General features: G+C 62.5%; 1 protein-coding gene across 1 annotated transcript; it reads left to right on the top strand.

The window, feature by feature from the left end:
* On the top strand, positions 1-16,812 carry ZBTB7A (zinc finger and BTB domain containing 7A). Its single transcript, XM_084302675.1, has 3 exons — positions 1-126; positions 12,469-13,695; positions 16,244-16,812. The coding sequence occupies exons 2-3, from the start codon at positions 12,485-12,487 to the stop codon at positions 16,689-16,691; spliced, it is 1,659 nt and encodes a 552-aa protein (XP_084158801.1). The 5' UTR covers positions 1-126; positions 12,469-12,484; the 3' UTR covers positions 16,692-16,812.
* Positions 16,813-20,422: the final 3,610 nt, after the last annotated feature.

The raw sequence follows: 20,422 nt of genomic DNA, 5'->3' as shown, positions 1-20,422 counted from the left end.
CTCGGCGAGCAGCTCCCGCGGGGCGGCCACAGCCCCTGCTCCGCCCGCACGGCTCGGCCCGGCCCGGCCCGGCTCGGCTCGGCCCCGTTCGGCCCCTCCCGGCCCCCGCTGCTCCGCTCCGGCACGGTACGGCCCGGGATGGGGGCTGGGGGGGGGGGGAAATAGGGAGTATGGGGGGGGCATGAGGGGGGTTTTAGGGGGGGTTTAAGGGGTTTTAGGGGGGGTTTTAAGGGGGTTTTAAGGGGGTGGGGGGGTGTTTGTGCCCCCCCCTCACCGCCACCTTCGTTTTCCTCACCCCCCCCCCCCCCCCGTGCATACGTTGTACTTAAAGGGGGGGGGGTCGTGGGGGGGGAAGGGCCCTGAGGTGGGGGGGGGAAAGGGGAGTGTGTGTGGGGGGGGTTGCGCGCGGGGAGGGGGCTGCTGGGGAGTTGTAGTCCGCGCTGCCCCCAGCCTCCTGCAGGTGCGGAGGGGGCGCGGACTACACTTCCCGGCGGGCCCCGCGCTTCCCCGCCGTTCCCCCCCCCCCCCGCCCCGGCGCGGGTTGCGAGTGGGCGGCGCGGTGATGGGGCAGCGGGCGGGGCCCAATCGGGGCGCGCCCTCCGGGCCCGCCGGCCCCCGCCCTCCGCCGCCACCACCACCACCACCACCACAGCCCGGCCCGGCCGGGCCCCAATGGCGGGCGGGCCGCGCGCGGGGCGACCCCCGGGACCCCCCTGAAACCCCCCCAAAACCCCTCCGGGACCCCCCCAAAACCCCCCCCGCGTGTGGAACCCGATCGAAGCCGGACCCTTGAGGGGGGGTCTCGGGGGTGCTGGGCCTCGCCCCGGCGCCCCCCCCCCTCCCCGTGGCCCCCCCCCCCGTCCTCCCCCCATTGGCCTCCACAGCGCGGCGCGGCCCGGGGGAAGGGGTGGGGTCGTGGCGCCCGGCCAAGGCTCCCTGCGGGCCCCGCGGGGCCGGGGGGGGGGGCGGGCGCGGGGGGGGGACACGGGGCGGCAGCAGCGAGAGAGAGAGAGAGGGGGGAGCGGGGGGGGGACGGGACCCGGCGCTGGGTGGGGTCCCCCCGGGGCTGGGCCTAGGCCAGGGAGGCTGGCGGGGGGGGGGTGGGGGGGCTGCGGGACCCCCCCCCGTTTGTGCTTCCCCCCCTCCTCGGTCCCTGTCACCCCCAGCTCGCTGTGTCCCCCCCCCCTTTGCTCCTCGTCTTCCCTTTCCCGGTTTCGGTCACCCCCCAGCTCCCTGTGCCCCCCCTTTACCCCATGTGCCCCCCCCCCTTCGCTCATGTCCCCCCCCCAGCTCTCCGTGTGTCCCCCCCCCCTGCTCCCTGTCACCCCCCAGCTCCCCGTGTCCCCCCCTTTACCCCATATGCGCTTTCCCCATGTCCCCCCCCCCAGCGTCACCCTCTTCACCCCATGCCCCCCCCCGTGCTCTCTGTGTCCCCCCTCCATGTGTGTGTCCCCCCCATGTCCCCTCCCTTTCACCCTGTGCCCCCCCCCCGTGCTGCCCGTCCCCCCCAGCTCCCCATTCCCCCCCCCTCCCCACGATAAAGGCTTCCCCCCCCCATTTCCTCGCACCCCAACCTCATCCCCACACTCCCCCCCCCCCCCCGGACCTGCCTCCCCGGCCCCCACGGGGGTTGCATAAACACGGTGGGGGGGGGGGGGGGGGGGGGGCGCTGAGCTCAGTTCTCCCCCGGCTTTGGTTTCGTGGGGTTTTTTCCACTCCCCCCCCCCACACCCTAAACCCCCCCCCCCCCCCCCCCCCTCCCTCCGACACCCACCCCGCGGCGGGGAGGGGAGCGGCGGCGGCGGCTGGCGGCGATAAGCGAGCTGCCCACCCCCAGCTGGGGGGGGGGGGCCAACCTCAGCCCCTTGCGGGGGGGGGGGGGTGGGGGGAGCACAGCCGCTCGCCTCGCCCCGTAACGTCACCGCCGAGCCCGGGGGGTCACCGGGAAGTGTGTGTGGTGGTGGGGGGGGGGGGGGGGGGGGCTGCGTGGGCAGCAGGGTTTCGGAGCGTCCTTGTCCTCGCTGTCCCCTCTCCGTGTGAGTTTGGGGGGGGGGGAGGGGGGACACACAAAGGGGGGGGCGGTTTTTTTGAAGCTCTCCGGTGCTCGAGGTGCTGCGGGCGGCCCCGGGGGGATGGCGGGGTCCCCGATAGATTGTGGGGTGCCCGTGATTTGGGGCCGGAGGGGGATTTGGGGCCAGCTTTGGCTGCCTGGGAGGAGCAGCTTTGGGGTTTGCGTTGTCCCCGGAGCTTCCTGTGTGTGTCAAACCCGGCTGCGGGGCCGTGCCGTCGGGCCTCCCCATCCCCGTCCTCAACGCGTTTCGGTGCCGCTCGGAGCGCTCCCGTCCCTGCCCCTGCGGTCCCCGTGGCTCGGGGAGCAGCGGGAGGCCGGGCAGCGGGAGGTTTTCTGCTCGTGGCGAGGGTTTTGCTGCCCGTTTTGGTTCCGAATCGGCCCCGTTCCCCTCCTCGTCCCGGTTGTCGGCACCACAACTTATCCCCGAAGCGCTCCGCAGAGCTCCCAGCCTGACAGCGCGGTGATGGAGCTAAAAGGGTCATCCCCTAACTCCGACAAACCGCCTTTTTTTTTTTTTTTTACTGTTAGTTATTAATTAATATTTTTACCCTCGCCTTTCTGGGCCAAAACTTCACCTGGGAGGTTTTGGGGGCTGCCCAGGAAGGGGGCCGGGCCCCGCTGGGTGCTGCCCGGTTTGTCTTGAAGCATTAAAAAAAAAAAAAGGGTGCTAGGAACCGAGCGGCTCGTTAGAGAGGAGCCGGGTGCTCGTTAGAGAGGAGCCGGCCTCGTTTCGTATGCGGCCTGGCCCCTGTTTAGGCTTGTCCCGGGGAGGCACAGCCCGAGCGGGGATGGCACGGTGGGATTTTTCCACCGAGCCTTAATTACGTTTGTAATTCGGGGGAGGGTTTTGCAAGGCGAGAGAGCTCTTAATGAAGCCGGTGGTGAATGCGAGCGGCCCTTCGGTGCCTGCCGAGCCGCGGCTGCTCGGTGCCTGGGATTTATTTGTTGGGTTTTCTGTAATTTGCTGCTGCTGCGTGCGTGGTGGTGCCGGGGCTGCCGATCCTCAGCCGTGTCGTGGGCTCCTTGAGGTGGTTGGAAGGCGCTGGGCACGGCCAACGTGCGGGGTGCGCTCCTGTTTGGGGACTTTTAAAGCAGAATTGAGAATCGTGGCTCTTTCCCGGCTGTAAAAATCCGGATTTTGGCACAGGGCACCGATCGCTGAGGGGGTCGTGCTCGTCTCTGGGCACGGCGACCCGAAGCCCGGTGCTGGGTCTGCGGTGGTGTTGGGGAGCCTGGGCCTGCGAAATTCCTCCTCGGTGCTTCACGCAGAGCCTGAACGTTTGGGAGCTGTGGTCTTATCTCGATTTAAAACCCACGCTTGAGGGTTTTTTCCCCCAGTCTCAGGATGCTGGGTGAGGATTCCTCCTCCTCCCACCACGCTGGGTTGAAGCAGCGGGCAGGTGCTCCTCGCCGCGCTCCCGACCAGTCCCGACCTCGGCTGCAATCCCGAACTTAAAAACTTCTCCGTGAGCAAAACCTGGGGAAAGGGGAGGAAGAAAGGAGGAAGAGGAGCACCCCTACCCCGTCCCGGGACCCCTTGATGCAGAGCTGACTGGTGCTTCCCCCGCTCAGTGCCTGGATGAGCCCTGCTGGCACTTCGGGGTGGCACCCAGCGGGGTCAGCGGGCACCGGGGTCCCCCACAGGGCCCCGACCCGGGGACGTCGGCTTCTCCTGCAGCACCCCCAGGCCGTATCATCTTCCCCCCACCCCCCGTGCACGGTTTCAGTTTCCTGCTGTCACCGGCTCCCCGGGCGCAGCTTTCCCAGCACGAACGGGCACGAAGTCATCCCAGCTCCCGTCCCCGTCCCCCTGCTGCGGGAGGGGAGGGAAAAAAACCCTCCCTGCGGGCCGCAGGTGGAAGGAAACGGCCGGGATCACCGACCTCAACGAGAGTGACGGGGTGTGAGAAACTGGAAACGGCCGCGCGCTGCCCCGGGGCCGCAGGTGGGAGCCAAGGCCATGGCGGGGAGAGGAGCGGCAGCTCCCCTGGCACGGCGGCTCTTGGCCACGGAGCAACCCCCTCAAACGCTTCTTGCCGCTGCTCGGGAGCAGCCTGGGGACCCCCCTGTCCCCCCCTCTGTGTGCAGGGACTCGGGAAGCAGCGCTCCGCTCGGGGCTCTGCTGGGCGTCCTCTTCTCTCGTGAGCTTTTGGGGTGGTTTTCCTCGTGCTGCGCGCCCCCCGAAGGAGTCCCTATCAATTTTTGGGGTGCTGACACCCTGAGTCCTTCGTGTGCTGCACTCCCAATTCCTGCGCCACCCGTTGCTGTCACCCTGAAGCTGCCCTCACGCGACGTTTCCTTCCCGGGCCGTGCGCCTACCCCTTTCCCACCGGGAACCAGTAAGCAGATGTGACTGGGAAGCAGCGAGCAGATCTCTCGGTGTTTGTTTTGCCTCCCCGACACGCAGCCGGGCGGGCGGCGACCGCGGGCTTGCAGCCTCCTGCCTCGACAGGCAGCACCCGGCGCCGCTGCGCTCCCTCCCTGCGCGCCCTCCTCGTGTGCCGAGGGAAGGGGAAGGCTGCGCGGTGCGGGGCACGTTTTTAATCCCTTTCCCTTTTCTGCTGGTGCTCGATGGAGCTCAGGAAATGCCCCAAAAGGGGAGGTTTTTGGCAGGGGGGGGACCCCAAAGGGCAGCAGGCGAGGGGCTGGGAGCGCTGTCAGGGAGCGGGGCAGGATTCGGCCCCACAAGGGGAGGTGACAAAACCCGACCCCTTGCTTTCGCCTGGTGTCCCTCATCTCATCATGCTCGGCCGGGGGCTGTTTTGTTTCCCTGTGTTGAGTTTTCTGCTGCTTACAGCTGGCGGAGGGGCTGCAGGTCGCCTCTCCGAAATCCTGGCAGTTCCTTTCCGTGCAGAACCCGGTGCCTGCAGGTTTATGGGGCTCAGCAACCTTCCTCTGCTGCCCGTGCTGAGCTGCCGGGCGAAGGCTGCTCCTTCTGGCAGGATTGAAACAAATTTGTGGTTTTTTTTTTTTTTATTATTATTATTTTTTCCCCCTTCTGAGGCTTTCAGGAGGATGAGAGGGGCTGAGCCCGGGGGGTGTTGGTGTTGGCAGCTCCCTGCGGCGCTGGAGGCTTCCAGCACCGAACCGACCCAAACTTTGGGGGCTCGATGGGCTCGGGCCTCCACTCTGCTGCCACCCGGGCTCGAATCGAGGCACATTCCTGCCGGATTAAATGCGGGCTCTGATGACAAAGAAGCAAATTGGCAAGGAGGTCTGGGTGGAGCAGCCAGTTACAGCGAACCTTGCAACGAGAAGTTTTCGTGTGGCCGCGGTGTCGCAGCCATTTTCGCCGCCGACAGCCCGGTGGGTCGGGGACCGTGCCTGAAGAGGCAGGAGGCTCTTCCCCATGTGCCCTAAAAGCCTCGGGGGAGGATGAGGGACACGGCCTGGGAATATGGGGACAGACCCCGCTGTGTGCCGGGGCCTGTTGTGGCTCCTGGTTTTTGCTGGTGGCCGATGCTGCGACGGAAACCGAACTTCCCCTTGTGCTTGGAGGCCGAGTCGTGCCCTGGAAGGAAATCCTTTCCCGTTTATAGACGGCTGAGATCCGTGGCGTGGCTGAGTGTGGGGCTTGGGCATCCCTCCCGTGTCCGTGCTGGTGGCGGGAGAGAGGTGGGGGCTGCTGGGGCTATGGGGAAGGGGAAGCCGTGTCCTGAGAGATGCTGGGCGTTTACTGCTGCAGAGCATTTGGGATATCACCGAACTGCAGGGGCTGGCAGGGCCCTCAGAGCTCCCCGGGCCCAACCCCCCTGCCAAAGCAGTTCCCCAGAGCAGGCTGCCCAGGGAGGCGTCCAGACGGGCCTTGAAGATCTGCAGAGAAGGAGCCCCCCCAGCCTCCCTGGGCAGCCTGTCCCAGCGCTCCGGCACCCTCCCCGGGAAGAAGTTCTTTGGCGTGTTGGTGCGGAACTGCCTGGGCTCCATTTGGTGGCCACTGCCCCTTGTCCTGTCCCCACAGAGCCCTGAGAAGAGGTTGGCCATGTCCCTCTGTCTGCCACCCCTCAGCTCTTTCCAGACACTGCTCAGATCCCCTCTCAGCCTTCTCTTCCCAAGGCTGCCCAGCCCCAGCTCTCTCAGCCTCTCCTCCCAGGGGAGATGCTCCAGGCCCCGGCTCCTCTTTGTGGCCTCCGCTGGGCTCTCTCCAGGAGCTCCCTGCCCTTTTTGCACCCAGTGTGTGGTTTATGGGCCCTGTGCGGGGAGCTGCTGCTGGTGCCTGTCCCTTTTGGGTGTAATTCTTGCAGCTCCTCGTGTCAGGGCTGTGCCTTGTGGCAGAGGGGGAGCGGGAGCAGCAGGGCTGGGATTGCTGAGGGGTCGTTTCGCTGGCCGGAGCCTGGCTTCGGCGTGGAGGCGAGCAGTTTATCCCTGTCCTCAGAGGCACTCGTCCTTCCCCGGCCCACGTGACGGGGAAAAAGCCTCTGGCACGTCCTTCCTCTGCTGGGCATCTCGTGAAAAGCACCCAAATTCAAGCAGTTTTGGGAAAACTGAGAGGAGGAGCAGCCAGCCTTCCCGATGCACCCTGTAGCAGCATCCTGAGCACGACGAGGAATCCCAGACCTGGGATGTCTTGTTAACAGAGCCTCCAGCTCCAAGCAGGGCAGCAATCCTCTCCCTGCTCCATCCTGTCCCCTGTCCTGCTGGTAGGTGCCCGAGGCGCCTTCCTGAGGTCCTGCTCCTCTTGGTCGAGTCCTGCTCCTCTTCTTGCCGCTGCTGACACGGCGGGGGGGGGAGTTTTGCATCCCGAGGAGCTTCTGAAGGAGCTGAGGTGTAAATGTAAATCAGCCTCTTGGGATCCCTTCAGTCAGCTGCCGTAATTTGCCTGAGGTGGCCGGGGGTTGATGAATTACACCCCAAACCTGCCTGGCCGGGAGCTGCTGGGCAGCGTGCCACGTCCCCTCCGAGCTGGGAGGGGGCTCCGCTGGCTGCCCCCCCATTGCACCACGTCTCCGTGTCTCGCCCCAAAGCCCCCAAATGCTGTGATGGGACTCAATCCCGGCTCGGATACGGCTCCAGAGCGGTTCAGATGCTGTGCCGAATCTGCCAGCCCCACGCAGGCTGGGAGGGAGCACAGGATGCAGCCGATCCCCAGCTAGGAAATGGCTGACTGGCGGCCGGGGAGGGCTCCGCGGATCTGCCCCTTCTGGGAATTAACCTTAACGGCAATTAAAATCAAGGCTCTCTATTTTTTTGTGGTCATTCAAGTCCCCACGTTGCTCACTGAGGGTCTGAGGGGGGCTCGATGCCAGCCCAGGGCGATGACCACGGCCTCTTCCCAGCAGAGTTCCCTCGGCAGCGTTAGCAGGATGGGGAATTCTCCTTCCCCGTATGAGCTCGCCCTGCTCCAGAGGCAGTTGTGTTTCCGTGGCGTGGTACGGAAGGTGTTGCTTCCCCGTGGATGCCGTGGAAGAGGAGATTCCTCCAGGCTCTGCGCCCAAGGACCGGTGGCCGACGTGTCTGGAGGGTTTGGGGCCGGTTTCCTTCCACCTTGTGCAGCTGGGTTGGTTTTGCCATTGCACCGTGCTCGGTTTGAGACCGAAGCAGGATGCCCGGAGAGCTCCACCATGGCTGGAAGGACCAGAACAAAACCCCGGGCCCTGCGGGGTGGTGCCGTGGTCCTGCCGTGTGATTTTTGGAGCCCTGCACCCATTCGGGAGCCGCCTGATGCGGTCTCATTTCTCAGAGCAGCCTTCACGGCGTGAATCCATCAATTCAGGCTGCGGTGAGCGAGCCCCTGTGTTGAGAGCCGGGGCGTGAGAGGCTTCCCAGAGCTCAGAGCCTCCAGAAGGGGAATCCTGGGGGGCTGCAGGGGATCCTGGCTGCGGGACACAGAGCCAACATTGTCCATGGAGCGGCCACAGATCCGTGCAGGACACGGCTTCCGCCCTCTCCTTCAATAGCTGCATGATCACGGTCCTGTCATATGTCTCCTCCAGTGCTTCGCCCCAGATGTGATGTCCAGTTAAGATAGCAGAAAGCTGAATTCACTCTTGTTTTGCCCCGTTTGGCTGCGTTACCTGCTGAACGTGAAAGTTTTCTTCCTGCCGCGTTACCAAAATGGTGGGTAGAGAGGGGAAAAAAAAAAACAAACAAACACGGCGGTGCAGTTTTGTTTTATTTCCTTTTTTTTTTTTTTAACCATGCAGTTCGCTCCTGCCGATGTGCAGGGTCTTCGCCTCGAGAACATGCATCTGCTCGGCAGGTCCACATAATTTGGATAGTTTGGCACCAAACCGCCGGCAGCGCATTCCTTTCGGAGAGCAGTTGAATTTTAATGGCAGCACGGAGGAGCTGCAGCGGCGGCTTCCCCCCGGCAGGCAGAACGCCCTCCTTCCCTCCTGCCTGCCCCCATCCCACCTTTTCGGGCTGGTTTTGATCTCCAGGGATTGATTTCCCCGCTCGGGGACCTGTCCCCACGGCTGGAGGAAGGAAGGGGGAGCCGGGAGGATTGCTCCCTAAATAGAAATGGAAGAAAAAATGCTCGTCCCTCCCGTTGGTGGTGAGTGAGGGATGGGATAACGTTTGGGCCTTGGGCAGCAAACCCCTTTTTCTTCTTTTTCATAGCATCATTGGCTTAATAATTTCTTCCCAGCGCACAGCAGCGCTGCTGCAGGGTCTGCCCTTGCCCTGATAGCCTAACGCGGGCGTTTCCCCCGAAAAATTGGGCACGGCTGCTCCTCGGCCTTGGCTGCGTTGGGCTGCAAGCGGCCAAATACCGCGTGCCGAGCCCAAAACGCAGCTATTTTCCCCCAAAACCATGCCTGGGGGATTGGGCAGCGTGGCGCCCCGCAGCCGTTTCGCCTCGTGCTCGCCGGATCAGGCGCTGGTAATTTTCCCTTTCTGCCCCGAATGGGGTTGCTGAATTTCCTTGTCGGGGTGGGTGGCACCTCGGCGGGCGGGGAGAGCCCTGTTGTTGTCAGGAAATTTGGGACCCGTCCAGGTGAGGAGCACGGTGCTGCCGTTTGCTGTTCCTGGCTGACCCGGTGTGCGTGAGCTGACGCCTGGGATTTGCCTACCTGGGAGCCCTCATGCGCCGCTTCTCGTCCCGTCGCAAATAACTGCGAAGGAGCAGGAGCAGCCAAACGCCACCGAGGTTGGGAGGAAAACAGTAATTAAGCAGCGTCTCGTCAGCGCTTCTGGTTGCGATCCCATCTCCCCGTGGCCGCCTCATCTGAATGGAAACGTCGGGTCCCAGAGCTGCTGCTGTAGGGCTGCCACTCGATGGCCCTCAGCGGGAGGCGCGCTCGGAGAGTAAGGAGATGAGGTTTGGGAGAGCCAGGGGGGAGGCCTGAGGCTGGGAAGGAAAAACCGCAGGGATCGGGACAGGCTGGGGGATGGCCTGCTGGAGAGGAGCTCTGAGGAGAAGGACCTGGGGGATGACAGGTTGGCCATGAGGCAGCACTGTGCCCTGGTGGCCAAGAGGGCCAAGGGGATCCTGGCGTGCGTTAACAGGAGAGGACCTGGGAGGAGAGGCTGAGAGAGCTGGGGCTGGGCAGCCTTGGGAAGAGAAGGCTGAGAGGGGATCTGAGCAGTGTCTGGCAAGAGCTGAGGGGTGGCAGACAGAGGGACATGGCCAACCTCTTCTCAGGGCTCTGTGGGGACAGCACAAGGGGCAGTGGCCACCAAATGGAGCCCAGGCAGTTCCGCACCAACACGCCAAAGAACTTCTTCCCGGGGAGGGTGCCGGAGCGCTGGGACAGGCTGCCCAGGGAGGCTGGGGGGGCTCCTTCTCTTGGAGCCTGTCCATATTTCAAGCTGCCAGCACCCTTTCAGCTGCTGCGAGTTATATGCGAGGGCAGCTTCTTAGCGGCTGAAATGCAGCCGCTTTGGGGTGAAATGTGGCGTCTTTGCAACCCCACGGAGACGCTCAGTCTAGGCCAGCACGCGGGTGATGCTTTGTAGGCACGTCAGGGGTGGACGGAGAGAAAAGAGCTGCCTGGGAGATCGGGGTCAGCAGTTGGAGCTCCCCCTTGGTGGCCCGGTCAGGCCTCGTTCGGAAGGACCAGCCAGCAGCTTTTGGCACTTGCCACCTCTCTCTCCATCAGGAGCTCCTTCGCAGGCACACTTCACCCAACCCTGCTCCTGCTGCAAGCCGGCATTTGTTTTTTTTTTTTATTATTATTATTTTTTGCTGCTTTGTTGGGTTTCTTTGTGTTTTGTTTTTTTTTTTTTTTTTTTTAAACCTGCATAGGTGAAGGCTTTCCCGTATCTCATTACAAACCCCCGGAACCATCCCGTCCTGTGCCTGGCTTCCCCACCCGGCTCCCCGGCCCCCGGAGGAGGCAGCACCGCGCCGCTTCTCCTGCCGGCCTCCAGCCCAGGCTCAGCCCGGTGCCGAGGCCCGGAGACCGTCCCCGGGGAGGCTCCCGGTGCCTCCCCCGTGCCTCTCCTTGCTCTTGCCCCCTCGCCGTCTGGGCCGCCGTGGATGCGAGCCGCCGAGGAGCCGCACAAAGGGCGTGTTGTGCGAGGAGAATGAGCCCGCGGAGCCGCACGGCTCGCCATGCCAGCCCTCGGCGGTCTCATGACCCCGCAGCCGTTCCCACACTGTCCGGACGATTGTCCTGGCCCCCCCCCCCCCCCCGGCCTGGGGGGGGTCACCTCGCGTGGCCTGGCTCCCTCCTACACTCCCACCCCCCCCTCCCCTTGGTCCCTTCTCGTCCCTGGGGGCTGACAAAGCCCGGCTGTGCAGGCGGTGCGGCTCGGCTGCCGGCGAGATTAGCGCCTGCAGCTTCAAAATGCTTCGTGCAGCTCAAATTCTCCTCAGGGAGCCGGGGGGGGGGGGGGGGGAAGCTTCCCAAAAGCATCAGGTCCGGAGGGGAGGAGGGGAACAAGGCCTGGACCCCGTGGGGGAGACTGGGGGACCTTGCCCAAGGTCGTGCCTGGAGCCAGTGTGTGCGCTGCTGGGCCTCCTGCTCCCTCTTCCTGGACAAATTCATCTTAAAAACCCATCAACTATGAGTCTTGAGCTGAAATCCTGCTGTTTTGGGTGGGACATGGGGTGAGAGGGGTGCTGCTGTGCTCGGTGTTACGGGCAGGACCTCCAGGGGCTGCGGGACAAATCCAGCCCTGACCCCCAGCATGTGAGCACAGCGGGGCTCCGGAGAGCTTAAAGGCTGGTTTAAGCATTCCTGTTAAATACTGAGGGTTTCACTTCAAATTGGTGTTTCGTGGAAGGTTATTGATTTATTTATTCCCCCCCCGCAGAGCTTAGCTCTGCCCCTTTTCCCTCTGCCGGTTCCTCTACGAGGACCGCTCGGTGCTGCCCCCGAGCCAGGGTGGAGGTGTGGAAAAGGGGACGGGAGAGGTGCACGTGGCCTTCTCCTGCTCCTCCTCTTTACAAAACGAGGCAATGTTCCTTTTTTTCCCTCGAGTTAATAAAGTTTTTAAAAAAAGGAGGTTTTGTGCGCGTCCCTCTGCAGCGGGCAGCACCTCCACCCTGAGGAGGAGGGAGGAGAAGGGCGCTGCGCCCATCTCACAGCAGGGAAGGCTGGGGCTGGGAGGGGGTCAGGGGCTGGGAGGAGATCAGGGGCTGTTTTGGGGCTGGGATTTGGGCAGGTTTGGCCCCGCTGAGCCTGGCCCCGCGGCCGGCAGCTTGCCGATGGGGAGGGCACCCCTTGGGGTGGGGGCGAGCGAGCCCCTGGCTGCTGGCTTCGCTTTGGGGTTTTCAGCCTCCGAAGGGGGGATGCGTTCAACCAAGCAGATCCCCTTTTGCCACGCCACGGCACCGGCAGTGACGTTTTCATTTTGATTTTGCCTCTTTTTCCAAACCAACCCTCGTGCTAGAAGGAGCTGTGGCTCCTGCTGAAGCACTCCTGAGCCGGGCACGTTGTGGGGCCGAGTTCCCAGCACCCCACCAGCGCCTGCTGAGGCTTCCCAGAATGGTCAGGTGCAGGTTTCCACGCCCCCCCTGCCCCCATGGGGCTTTTGTGGGGTTTGTTCAACGCCCCCGCTGCCCTACGGGGTGGGCGCTGGTGCAGCGGGGCCGTGGGCACCCGAGGTGCTGCGAGCTGTGCGCGGAGCTGCAGGGCTGAGGGGGAGAAGTTTTCCCCACGATTACCGGCTGGCAGCAGGGGGGTGGCAAATGAGTTTGGCAGATATTTTCCTGCTGAGCTTGTGGGGCCACGAAGTGCTTGTGGCAGCACCGAGCATTGGTCTGGGGCCACCAGCAAGGCTTAAACCCAGCACCAGGCTCGCTCGTGGCTCGGTCCATGTGTGTCCGACCAGCTTGGGTACACAGGGGCTGCTCCTCCTCCTCCTTCCCTGCCTGTCCCAGGTAGCTGGCAGGGCAGCAGGCGAGGCTGAGACGTGCAGATATTTGGTACCCAGGGGCTGGGAACTCAGCAAACGTCCCCGGAGAATCGCGTCCCTCGTGGCTCACCGCCTTCCCTCTCTTCTCCCCGCAGCTCCTTCGCATCGGAGATGGCGGGCGGCGTGGACGGCCCCATAGGGATCCCGTTCCCCGACCACAGCAGCGACATCCTGAGCAGCCTGAACGAGCAGAGGAACAATGGGCTGCTGTGTGACGTTGTCATCTTGGTGGAAGGCCAGGAGTTCCCCACCCACCGCTCCGTCCTGGCGGCGTGCAGCCAGTACTTCAAGAAGCTCTTCACCTCAGGGTTAGTGGTGGACCAGCAAAACGTGTATGAGATAGACTTTGTGAGCGCGGACGCCTTGTCGGCCCTGCTGGAGTTCGCCTACACCGCGACCCTTACCGTCAGCACTTCGAACGTCAGCGACATCCTCAACGCCGCCAAACTGCTGGAGATCCCGGCGGTAAGGGATGTTTGCACGGATCTCCTGGACAGGAAGATTCTGGCCAAAAATGACCAGATGGATATAGTAGATCAAATTGATCAGAGGAACCATCTCAGAGCAAAAGAGTACCTGGAGTTCTTCCAGAGCAACCCCGTCAACGGCCACCAAGGCAGCTTTCCGTGGACCAACTCAGAGTTGAGAGACCTTCAGAGACTGAACTTCCGAGGCCAAGAGGAAGAGGAGGAGCCGGACTGCAACGGCATGGACTTCTACTCGCAAGCCCCCCTAAACGAAAGACCAAAGGCGAATGACTGTGATCCCGACAGCAACCCGGCCATGTGGCTGGACAGAGAAGAGGACGAGGCGGCGGCGGTGGCGGCGGTGGCGGCCCCCGGCTCCCTGTATTCACCCTCTCAGAACGGACATTACAGCAGCCGCGGCCTGCCCACGCCGGGAGAAGAGGAGGTGACCTCGGGGGGCCCCCTGGACCAGCAGGAGCCCGGCGACTCCCCCGGCTTCGTGGCCACCGGAGCAGACACGGAGGACGACGCGCGGGAGGTGGACGGCCTGGCCGCCAGCGCCCTGCTGCAGCAAATGATCAACTCCGTGGGGAGACAGCAGCTGGGGGAGGACGACCGAAAGGACGACGACGGGGTGATGGATTATTACTTGAAATACTTCAGCAGTTCGAACGAGGGCGACGTCTACCCGTCCTGGTCCCAGAAGGTGGAGAAGAAGATCAGGGCGAAAGCATTCCAAAAGTGCCCCATCTGTGAAAAGGTGATCCAGGGGGCTGGCAAGCTGCCGCGCCACATCCGCACCCACACCGGCGAGAAGCCCTACGAGTGCGACATCTGCAAGGTCCGATTCACCAGGTAAGGAGCGGGCAGGAGCCCCGGCACGGCGCGCGGGGCCGGCCTCGTGCGGTCTGCTGCTTGGGCTTGAGTGATCCTGAAGGTCCTTCCCAGCCCATGGGGTTCTGTGGTTTTATTTCGACCGCTCGCCCGCGGGGACCGATTTGTGTCCTAGCAGGTGATTTGTGTGTGAAGGCCGGCGTTTTGCACAAAATGAGCAATTTGGGGGGCTTAAGGGGCCGGGTCTTAACACCCAGTTCCCTTACCGACTCGGGGAGCCCCTTTCAGGTGTCCCAAATTGCTGACCTCTGCTGGAAACCTGCCCGGGCCCGGGCTTCTGCAGACACCAAGCAACGCGGTGGCTGAGCCGGAGCTGCACCCTCTGCGTTCTCGTGGCTGCAGTGCTCGGTCCTGGCCGCGGAGCCAGGGAGCGAGGCGAGGCTTGGAAAGCGGCGTAGGAACGGCTCCGTCTGATGATGGAAACATCCGTGGCCGGGGGCCGTGCCAGGCGGTTGGGAACAGGCTGATCCCCACGCCGTCCGCGTCCTCGCGGCGAGGCGAGCGGAGCCGCTGCCGCCCTCAGCTCCTGCCCCGAGCTCGCTGCGGCTCCCCGGGGGCCTCCGCCTCGCTGCCGCTTCTCCTCCGCCATTCTCCGCTCTCCCCCTGGGCCACGGGAAGGAATGCTGGAGAAAAAGGGGGACATTGTTGGGCTTCCTCTGCTCCGCGTTCGGCCGAGCCTTGCGGCACAGCCTCGTGTCCCACCCGGCCTCCTGCTCCTCCTCCTCCTCCTCCTCCTCCTCCTCCTCCTCCTCGCAGCGCCGGGAGGCAGATCGCAGATCGCGTGGGCTGCCTGGCCGAGGAGCCAACCCCCCCCCCCCCAGCCCTGCCGCCTGCTTCCTGCATGCTGAAACCCTCCCGAGCCCCGCAAGCTGCCCCCCGAGCCCCCTGCACCCCAAAAACCTCGCTCGGGGCCGCACCCAGGCAGCACGGGACCCGCGTCCGATAGCTGAGGAATGCCGATAATGCCGGGGGCAGGGTGCCAGCCCCCCCGGCACGGCCCTGTCCGGGCAGCACCTCCCTGCTGGATCTGCCCGTGGGGGCTGCCCCCGCTTCGTGTGCCCCACAACCCGGCACAGAACGTGGCCCCAAACCCCTTTGGGGTCCGAGGTGCTGTGGGGTGCGTGTTCCCCTGCCCCGGCTTCGCGGCGTTGCCGTCAGGGCCCTGCCTGCCGCTGGAGGCGGGGAGGAGCAGAGGTCGGGCTGGAGCTGGGTTTTTTTTTTGGGTTTGGTTTGGTTTCGGAGGTGGAGGAGTTTGAGATGAGGCCACCTCGTTCGCTTCCTGCTTTGCTGCGCGGCTCCTGCCTGCACCCCGCTCCCACCCAGCTCGTGGGGGGCTTCTCTCCTTCGAAGCAGGGATCTGGATGGAAGCCTCGTCCGTAGCCCAGCCTGGCGTTGAACTGTTTCATAACGCGCCGGGGCCGTGTTATTTCCAAACGTCCTCCCACCCCCCTGATTTCTCGAGGCCTGCATTCGGCCATGTCAGAGCCCTGCTCGGGGTAACCCCGGCTGCCTCCGGCCTCGGGGCCCTTCAGCATCCACCCCATTCCTCGCCTCGCTCCGCTGAGCTGCTGCCGGGACCGCTCCCAGCCCCGGCGCTGAGTCAGGCCGGGCTCAGTGATCTGCCCCAAATCGCATCAGCTCGCTTCTTGCTGCTGTGCCGGGCTCGTTTGCCTTGTCCCTCGTGGGACACGGGCACGAGGCTGGGCTGGGAGGGACCGGGCGGGACAGGGGGTGGTGGATCAGGGTGAGGATCCGACCCCCCCCTGCCTGCTTCCCCTCCCGGCCCTCGGCTTTGTGCTGATTTTTGCTTGCTTTGCTTCCTGGTTCCTCTGCCCTCGGACGGGGAGGAGCGGCGGAGTCGCTCAAATAATCTTCCGTGAAAGAAGGCAGAACGGTTTTATACAAATTAAACTTCTTTTTTTTTAAAAAAAAAATCCATTTCAACGTGCTGCAAACCACGTAGTTTGTTCTGAGGACGGCCGCGTTTCCAGCCCCACGGGGAGCTGCCTCAAACCCCCTCGCGGCGGGGCCGCACGCGGGGTCCCCTTGCCCCCAGCCTCGCTGCTCGCCTGCGCTGTCCTGCCGCACGCTTCGCCTCTGATTCTCTCCATCCCAAAGCGAGCTGCTCTGCCTCCTCGGCACCCAACCCACCCGCTGCCAGCACCCTCAATGCCTCGGGTTTTTGTAACGTGGGCGCTGCCGGAGCCGCGCCGGAGCCCTCCTCGTAGGCACGGGGCAGGCGGCTTCGCTCGGACCAATGCAGCTCCGGTACCTCCCGGTGCCTCCCAGTGCCTCCCAGTGCCTCCTGCCTCGCCGAGGGGCTGCCGCCTGCCCCGGGGTGCAGGTGGAGGCTGGATTTGGGCCGCCACCGCCGTGATGGAGAGGGAGAGCAACGCCAACGCCGGGCGCGAGGAGGAGGAGGAGGAGGAGGAGGAGGACGGTGGAGCGCAGCCCTCGGCCTGCTGGCCCCCCTCGCTGACCTGCCCCCTGTCCTTTCTCTCCCACGCAGGCAGGACAAGCTGAAGGTTCACATGAGGAAACACACAGGGGAGAAACCTTACTTGTGCCAGCAGTGCGGAGCCGCTTTTGCTCACAACTACGACTTGAAGAACCACATGCGCGTGCACACTGGCCTGCGGCCCTATCAGTGTGACAGCTGCTTCAAGACTTTCGTCCGCTCTGACCACTTGCACAGGCACCTTAAAAAAGATGGGTGCAACGGCATCCCATCCCGGAGGGGCCGCAAGCCCCGGGTGAGAGATGCCGGGGGGCTGCCCACCCCCACAGGGAACCCCGAAGACGGAAGCTTTCAAGCCGGGGGGGAGAGTCAAGAATCAGAGGACACCGTGCAGAGGAACGGCCAAGAGCAGCACTTTGAAGATAGTTCTAATAATGAAGCGCCAGGATTGAATGTAGCAGGAGGGTCGTCCGAGGGCAACACGCAAGGACTCTCCTAAACCAAAAACAGAAAGTGTCACAAAATCTAGTTAGTACTTTTTCCTCCGATTTTTCTCTTTAAAAGATGTTTCTCTCCCTTTTTTTAAAAAAAAAAAATGAAATATATATATATATTATGTTTCCAATCTTCCCATCGTAACCAGGGCTCCCCCGAGGATCCCTCCGTAGCCAAGGACCTTTTCGTGGAAAGGCAGACGCTAGGAAGCGTGGGGCGGGGATGGAGAGCGGCTCTGTTGCATGGAAAGGAGCTTCCTGTAAATCCAAAGCTTTATTTTGTGTCCAAACACACGTTAAAAAAAAAAAAGAAATTATTTCAGAGAGATATCTATTTAAAAAAAAAAAAACATAGAAAAAATGGTAAGAGTTGAAGGGCTCTTTCAGGGCGGGCGGTACACGCGGTGCCTCGGAGGGCTGGGAAGGAGCGGGCCCGGCCTTCTCACCTCTGTTTTTGCAAAGCTCAAAGCTCCACGCGGGGTGCTCAGGTGCTGACATCCTGGGATCGGGATCGGGATCGTTTTTTGGGGTAGGGAGTGGGGCCCTGCCGCCCGGCCCCGCTGCGGCACCCATCCGCCAGCGCCTGGTGGTGAGCGGAGCCGCAGGCAGGGCTCGGTGGCAGAATCGGCCCGGCTGCCCCAGCAGGGGTTTGTAGGGTCGCTCACAGCACTGGGTGTGCGTCGGCCCCCGTCCCAAACCCGGGTTTGGGGCCGTGAGCGTGTGGCTGCACCTGGTGGTGCCGCCGGCCCTGGCGCTCACCCTAGGCCCACAGCCGGCCGCGGACGGGGCCACCAGGCCCAAACGGCGTTTTTCTGCCATCGGGGAGTTGCTTATTTTTTTTTTGCTGGGCCAGGCCCTACAGGATCTCCACCTCGCCCCCCCCCTCTTCCCCAGGGTGTTTTTGTTGGCTCCTGGACCCAAACTCTGCTCCCCCCCCCCACCCCCAGACCCCAGCAGGCGCTGCTGAGGCCTCTCCCCGCTCGCGGCACCCACGGCTCGCCGCGGGGCCGTGGTGTGGGTGCAGCCAAAACCCCCCCTCAGTGCCCGGGGACCCCTCAGGAATAGGGCCCGGCCCCGGCACCGGGGCTGTGCCGTGCGCCCACCGAGGCGAGGCCGGGGGCTGGGGGTCACCGCCACCCCCTCCCCGTCCCCGTCCCATATTTTTAGGCACTCGGTCAGAGCCAGCAGTGTTCCCGCACGCCCAGAAAGCGCCTAAAAATGGCAGATTCCTTTTAAAAAAGGTTATTTGAGGACTCCCTTAAAGGGGAAGGAGGCTTTTGGCAGGAGGAGCTGGGAGGGGCGAAGCCAAGCGCCGGCCGCGGCGGTTTGCGGCTTTAAGGCTGCGCGGCCGGGGCTGGACACCAGCGGTGTGCTCGGCGGCACCGTCACCCGTCGGGCACTGTCACCCGTCGGGCACCGTCACCATACGGTCCCCGTTGTCACCGTACGGTCCCCGTATGGTCACCGTCACCGTACGGTCACCGGTCACCGAGCGCCACCCAGCCCCTCAGGCCATGGCCACCCCAAACGTGGTTTTGGGGTTTTTGGGAGGCTGCCCTCCTCTTCCTCGGTGCCACGCCGGGGCTGTGGGAGCAGGCAGGGGGCCCCCAAAAAAGCCGACCGACCCCGGTCCCCCCCCCCCCCCCGCCCCGGGATGGAGGCGATTTACGGCCTCAGAGCAGAGGCCGGGGTGCGCCATGCGCATCCCCCCCCCCGGGTTAGCAGAGGGCGATAGCAGAGGCACCTTTCAGCCGGTCACCTGTTTTCTAAATGCACATTTTTTGAAAAAAAGAGATTTTAGTCCTTTTATTTTGAAAGCACTTTTTAGATTCTTTTTTTTTTTTTTTTTTTTTTTTTTTCCCTTTTCGGTGTTTGTTTTTTAACTTTCAAAGCAAGAGCAGGTTTGGCCGAATGTATTTTGGAGAGGGAGTGAGAGGGGAGTGTGTGATGGGGGGAGGGCTTGAGTGATGGGGTGGGGGAGAGATGGATGTTTATTTAATGCAGAAAAAAGCAATAAAAATAAAAAACTATTATAAAAAAATAAAAAAAAAAAACAAAAACAAAGAAGTCTTAGCACTTTGCGATGGAACGGGTACTTTGAGATCACTTTATCTTAATTTAAAAAGCAAAAGCAAAAGATGTTTACAAGTCAAAACCAACTTCTACGGAAAAAAAAAATATTATTAAAAATCCTAAATTTATTTTTGTAAGAAAAATGTGTATATATATATATATATTTAAAAAAAAAACACGTAGGCAGAATCCAAGGTATATTTCATGGAGTAATAAAAGCCGAAAGGTGTCCAATGTGAGGAACGATGCTAATTAGGTTCTGTGACATGCCCTGAAAATAGACCCTCAGAAGTCGTTGCACTTCACAAAAAAACGGAAGCTTGAATTTTAGGCAGGAATCATGGTTTTTGTTTTGTTTTCGTGTATTGTTCATTTCTCCCCCCCCCCCACGCCCCTCTCTTTTTTTTTAAAAAAAAAACAAGAAAAACGACAAAAATTGTTAAATGTTTCATAGCCAGTGCTTCTCCAGACGTGTCTCCTGTCCCCGGCCTGGTTGTGCCCGCGGACCCAGCTCTGTGGTGTGGGGCCGGAGCTGTGGGGCCTGGTCCCATGGGGCTGGAGCTATGGGGTCGGTGCTTTGGGGCCTGGTCCCATGGGGTCAGCGCTTTGGGGCCTGGTCCCATGGAGTCAGTGCTGCAGGGCCTGGTCCCATGGGGCTGGAGCTATGGGGTCGGTGCTTTGGGGCCTGGTCCCATGGGGTCAGTGCTTTGGGGCCTGGTCCCATGGGGCCGGAGCTGTGGGGCCTTGTCCTATGGGGCCAGTTCTGTGTGCCCTCTGCCACCACCCTCGCACCCAGCCCCATCCTCCGCCCCCCCCTGCCCGCAGCCCACCCTGAGCCAATTTAGGGGGCCCTGGGTGTCCCTCGTCCCCTATCTCTGTTTGGGGGCCCCGCCTGGGCGCCACAGATAAACCCCGTGCCTGCCCCCGCTGCCCGCCCTCCCCGGAGGCTGGTGCCAAGCCCCTCGCCTTGCAGCACCGTGTCCCCCCCCGGCACGGGGCCCTGTCCCCCGTCCCCATGTGTCAGTGAGTGCCTTGGGGACGGGGACGGGTCCCAGGGCCCTTTCTGGGGCCAAACCTCTGCTGAGCACTGGCTAACTCTGGCATATGCAAAAAAAAAACAAAACCTAGCGTGGACTTGTAAATAGACAGTTACTTGAGGTTCTTTCTTGTAATCAACGTTGTGGTATTTTCTTTTCTAGTTTGTGTTACTTCTCCTCCTCTTCTCTGTCCCCCCCCCCCCATCGCCTCTCTTCTCCTTTTCCTCCCTCCCCAGCCCCAAAGGAGCATTTTGGAAGCTTGGTGTTTCTCCCCCGGCCACCTTGGAAGGAAAACCCAGCGCCCTTTTCCTCCCCTGCCACCGAAGGTGGACGGCAAAAAAAAAAGGAAAAAGGAAAAAAAAATAAGGAAAAAAAAAAAAAGAGAAAGAAAGAATTAGTCTCAGGATTCCCCGTGGAGAGCGCGTCCCCAGCCCGCGATGTCCCCGCCGGACACTAACCGCCCCCCACCCCCCCCCGTGGCCTCTCCTGCGCCGCCGGACGGACGCCCCCCCGTTTGCTGGCAACACTTTAGCACAAGTTTGAGTTTGCACTAAAAAAAAAAAATACACACGAAAATTGGAAAAAAAAAAAGGAGAAAATAAAAAAAACGACCTCCCCCGGCCGAC

Source organism: Netta rufina, assembly GCF_964035555.1.
Source record: "Netta rufina genome assembly, chromosome: 28".
Taxonomy (NCBI): Eukaryota; Metazoa; Chordata; class Aves; order Anseriformes; family Anatidae; genus Netta; species Netta rufina.
Note: the sequence above shows the minus strand (reverse complement) of the source record. Positions and strands in the feature narration are given on the sequence as shown.

Excerpts from the sequence above, each read along its gene's own strand:
- ZBTB7A (XM_084302675.1), top strand. The coding sequence starts at position 12,485 with ATGGCGGGCGGCGTGGACGGCCCCATAGGGATCCCGTTCCCCGACCAC. Across the intron at positions 13,696-16,243 it reads TGCAAGGTCCGATTCACCAG|GCAGGACAAGCTGAAGGTTC; the intron begins GTAAGGAGCGGG and ends TCTCCCACGCAG.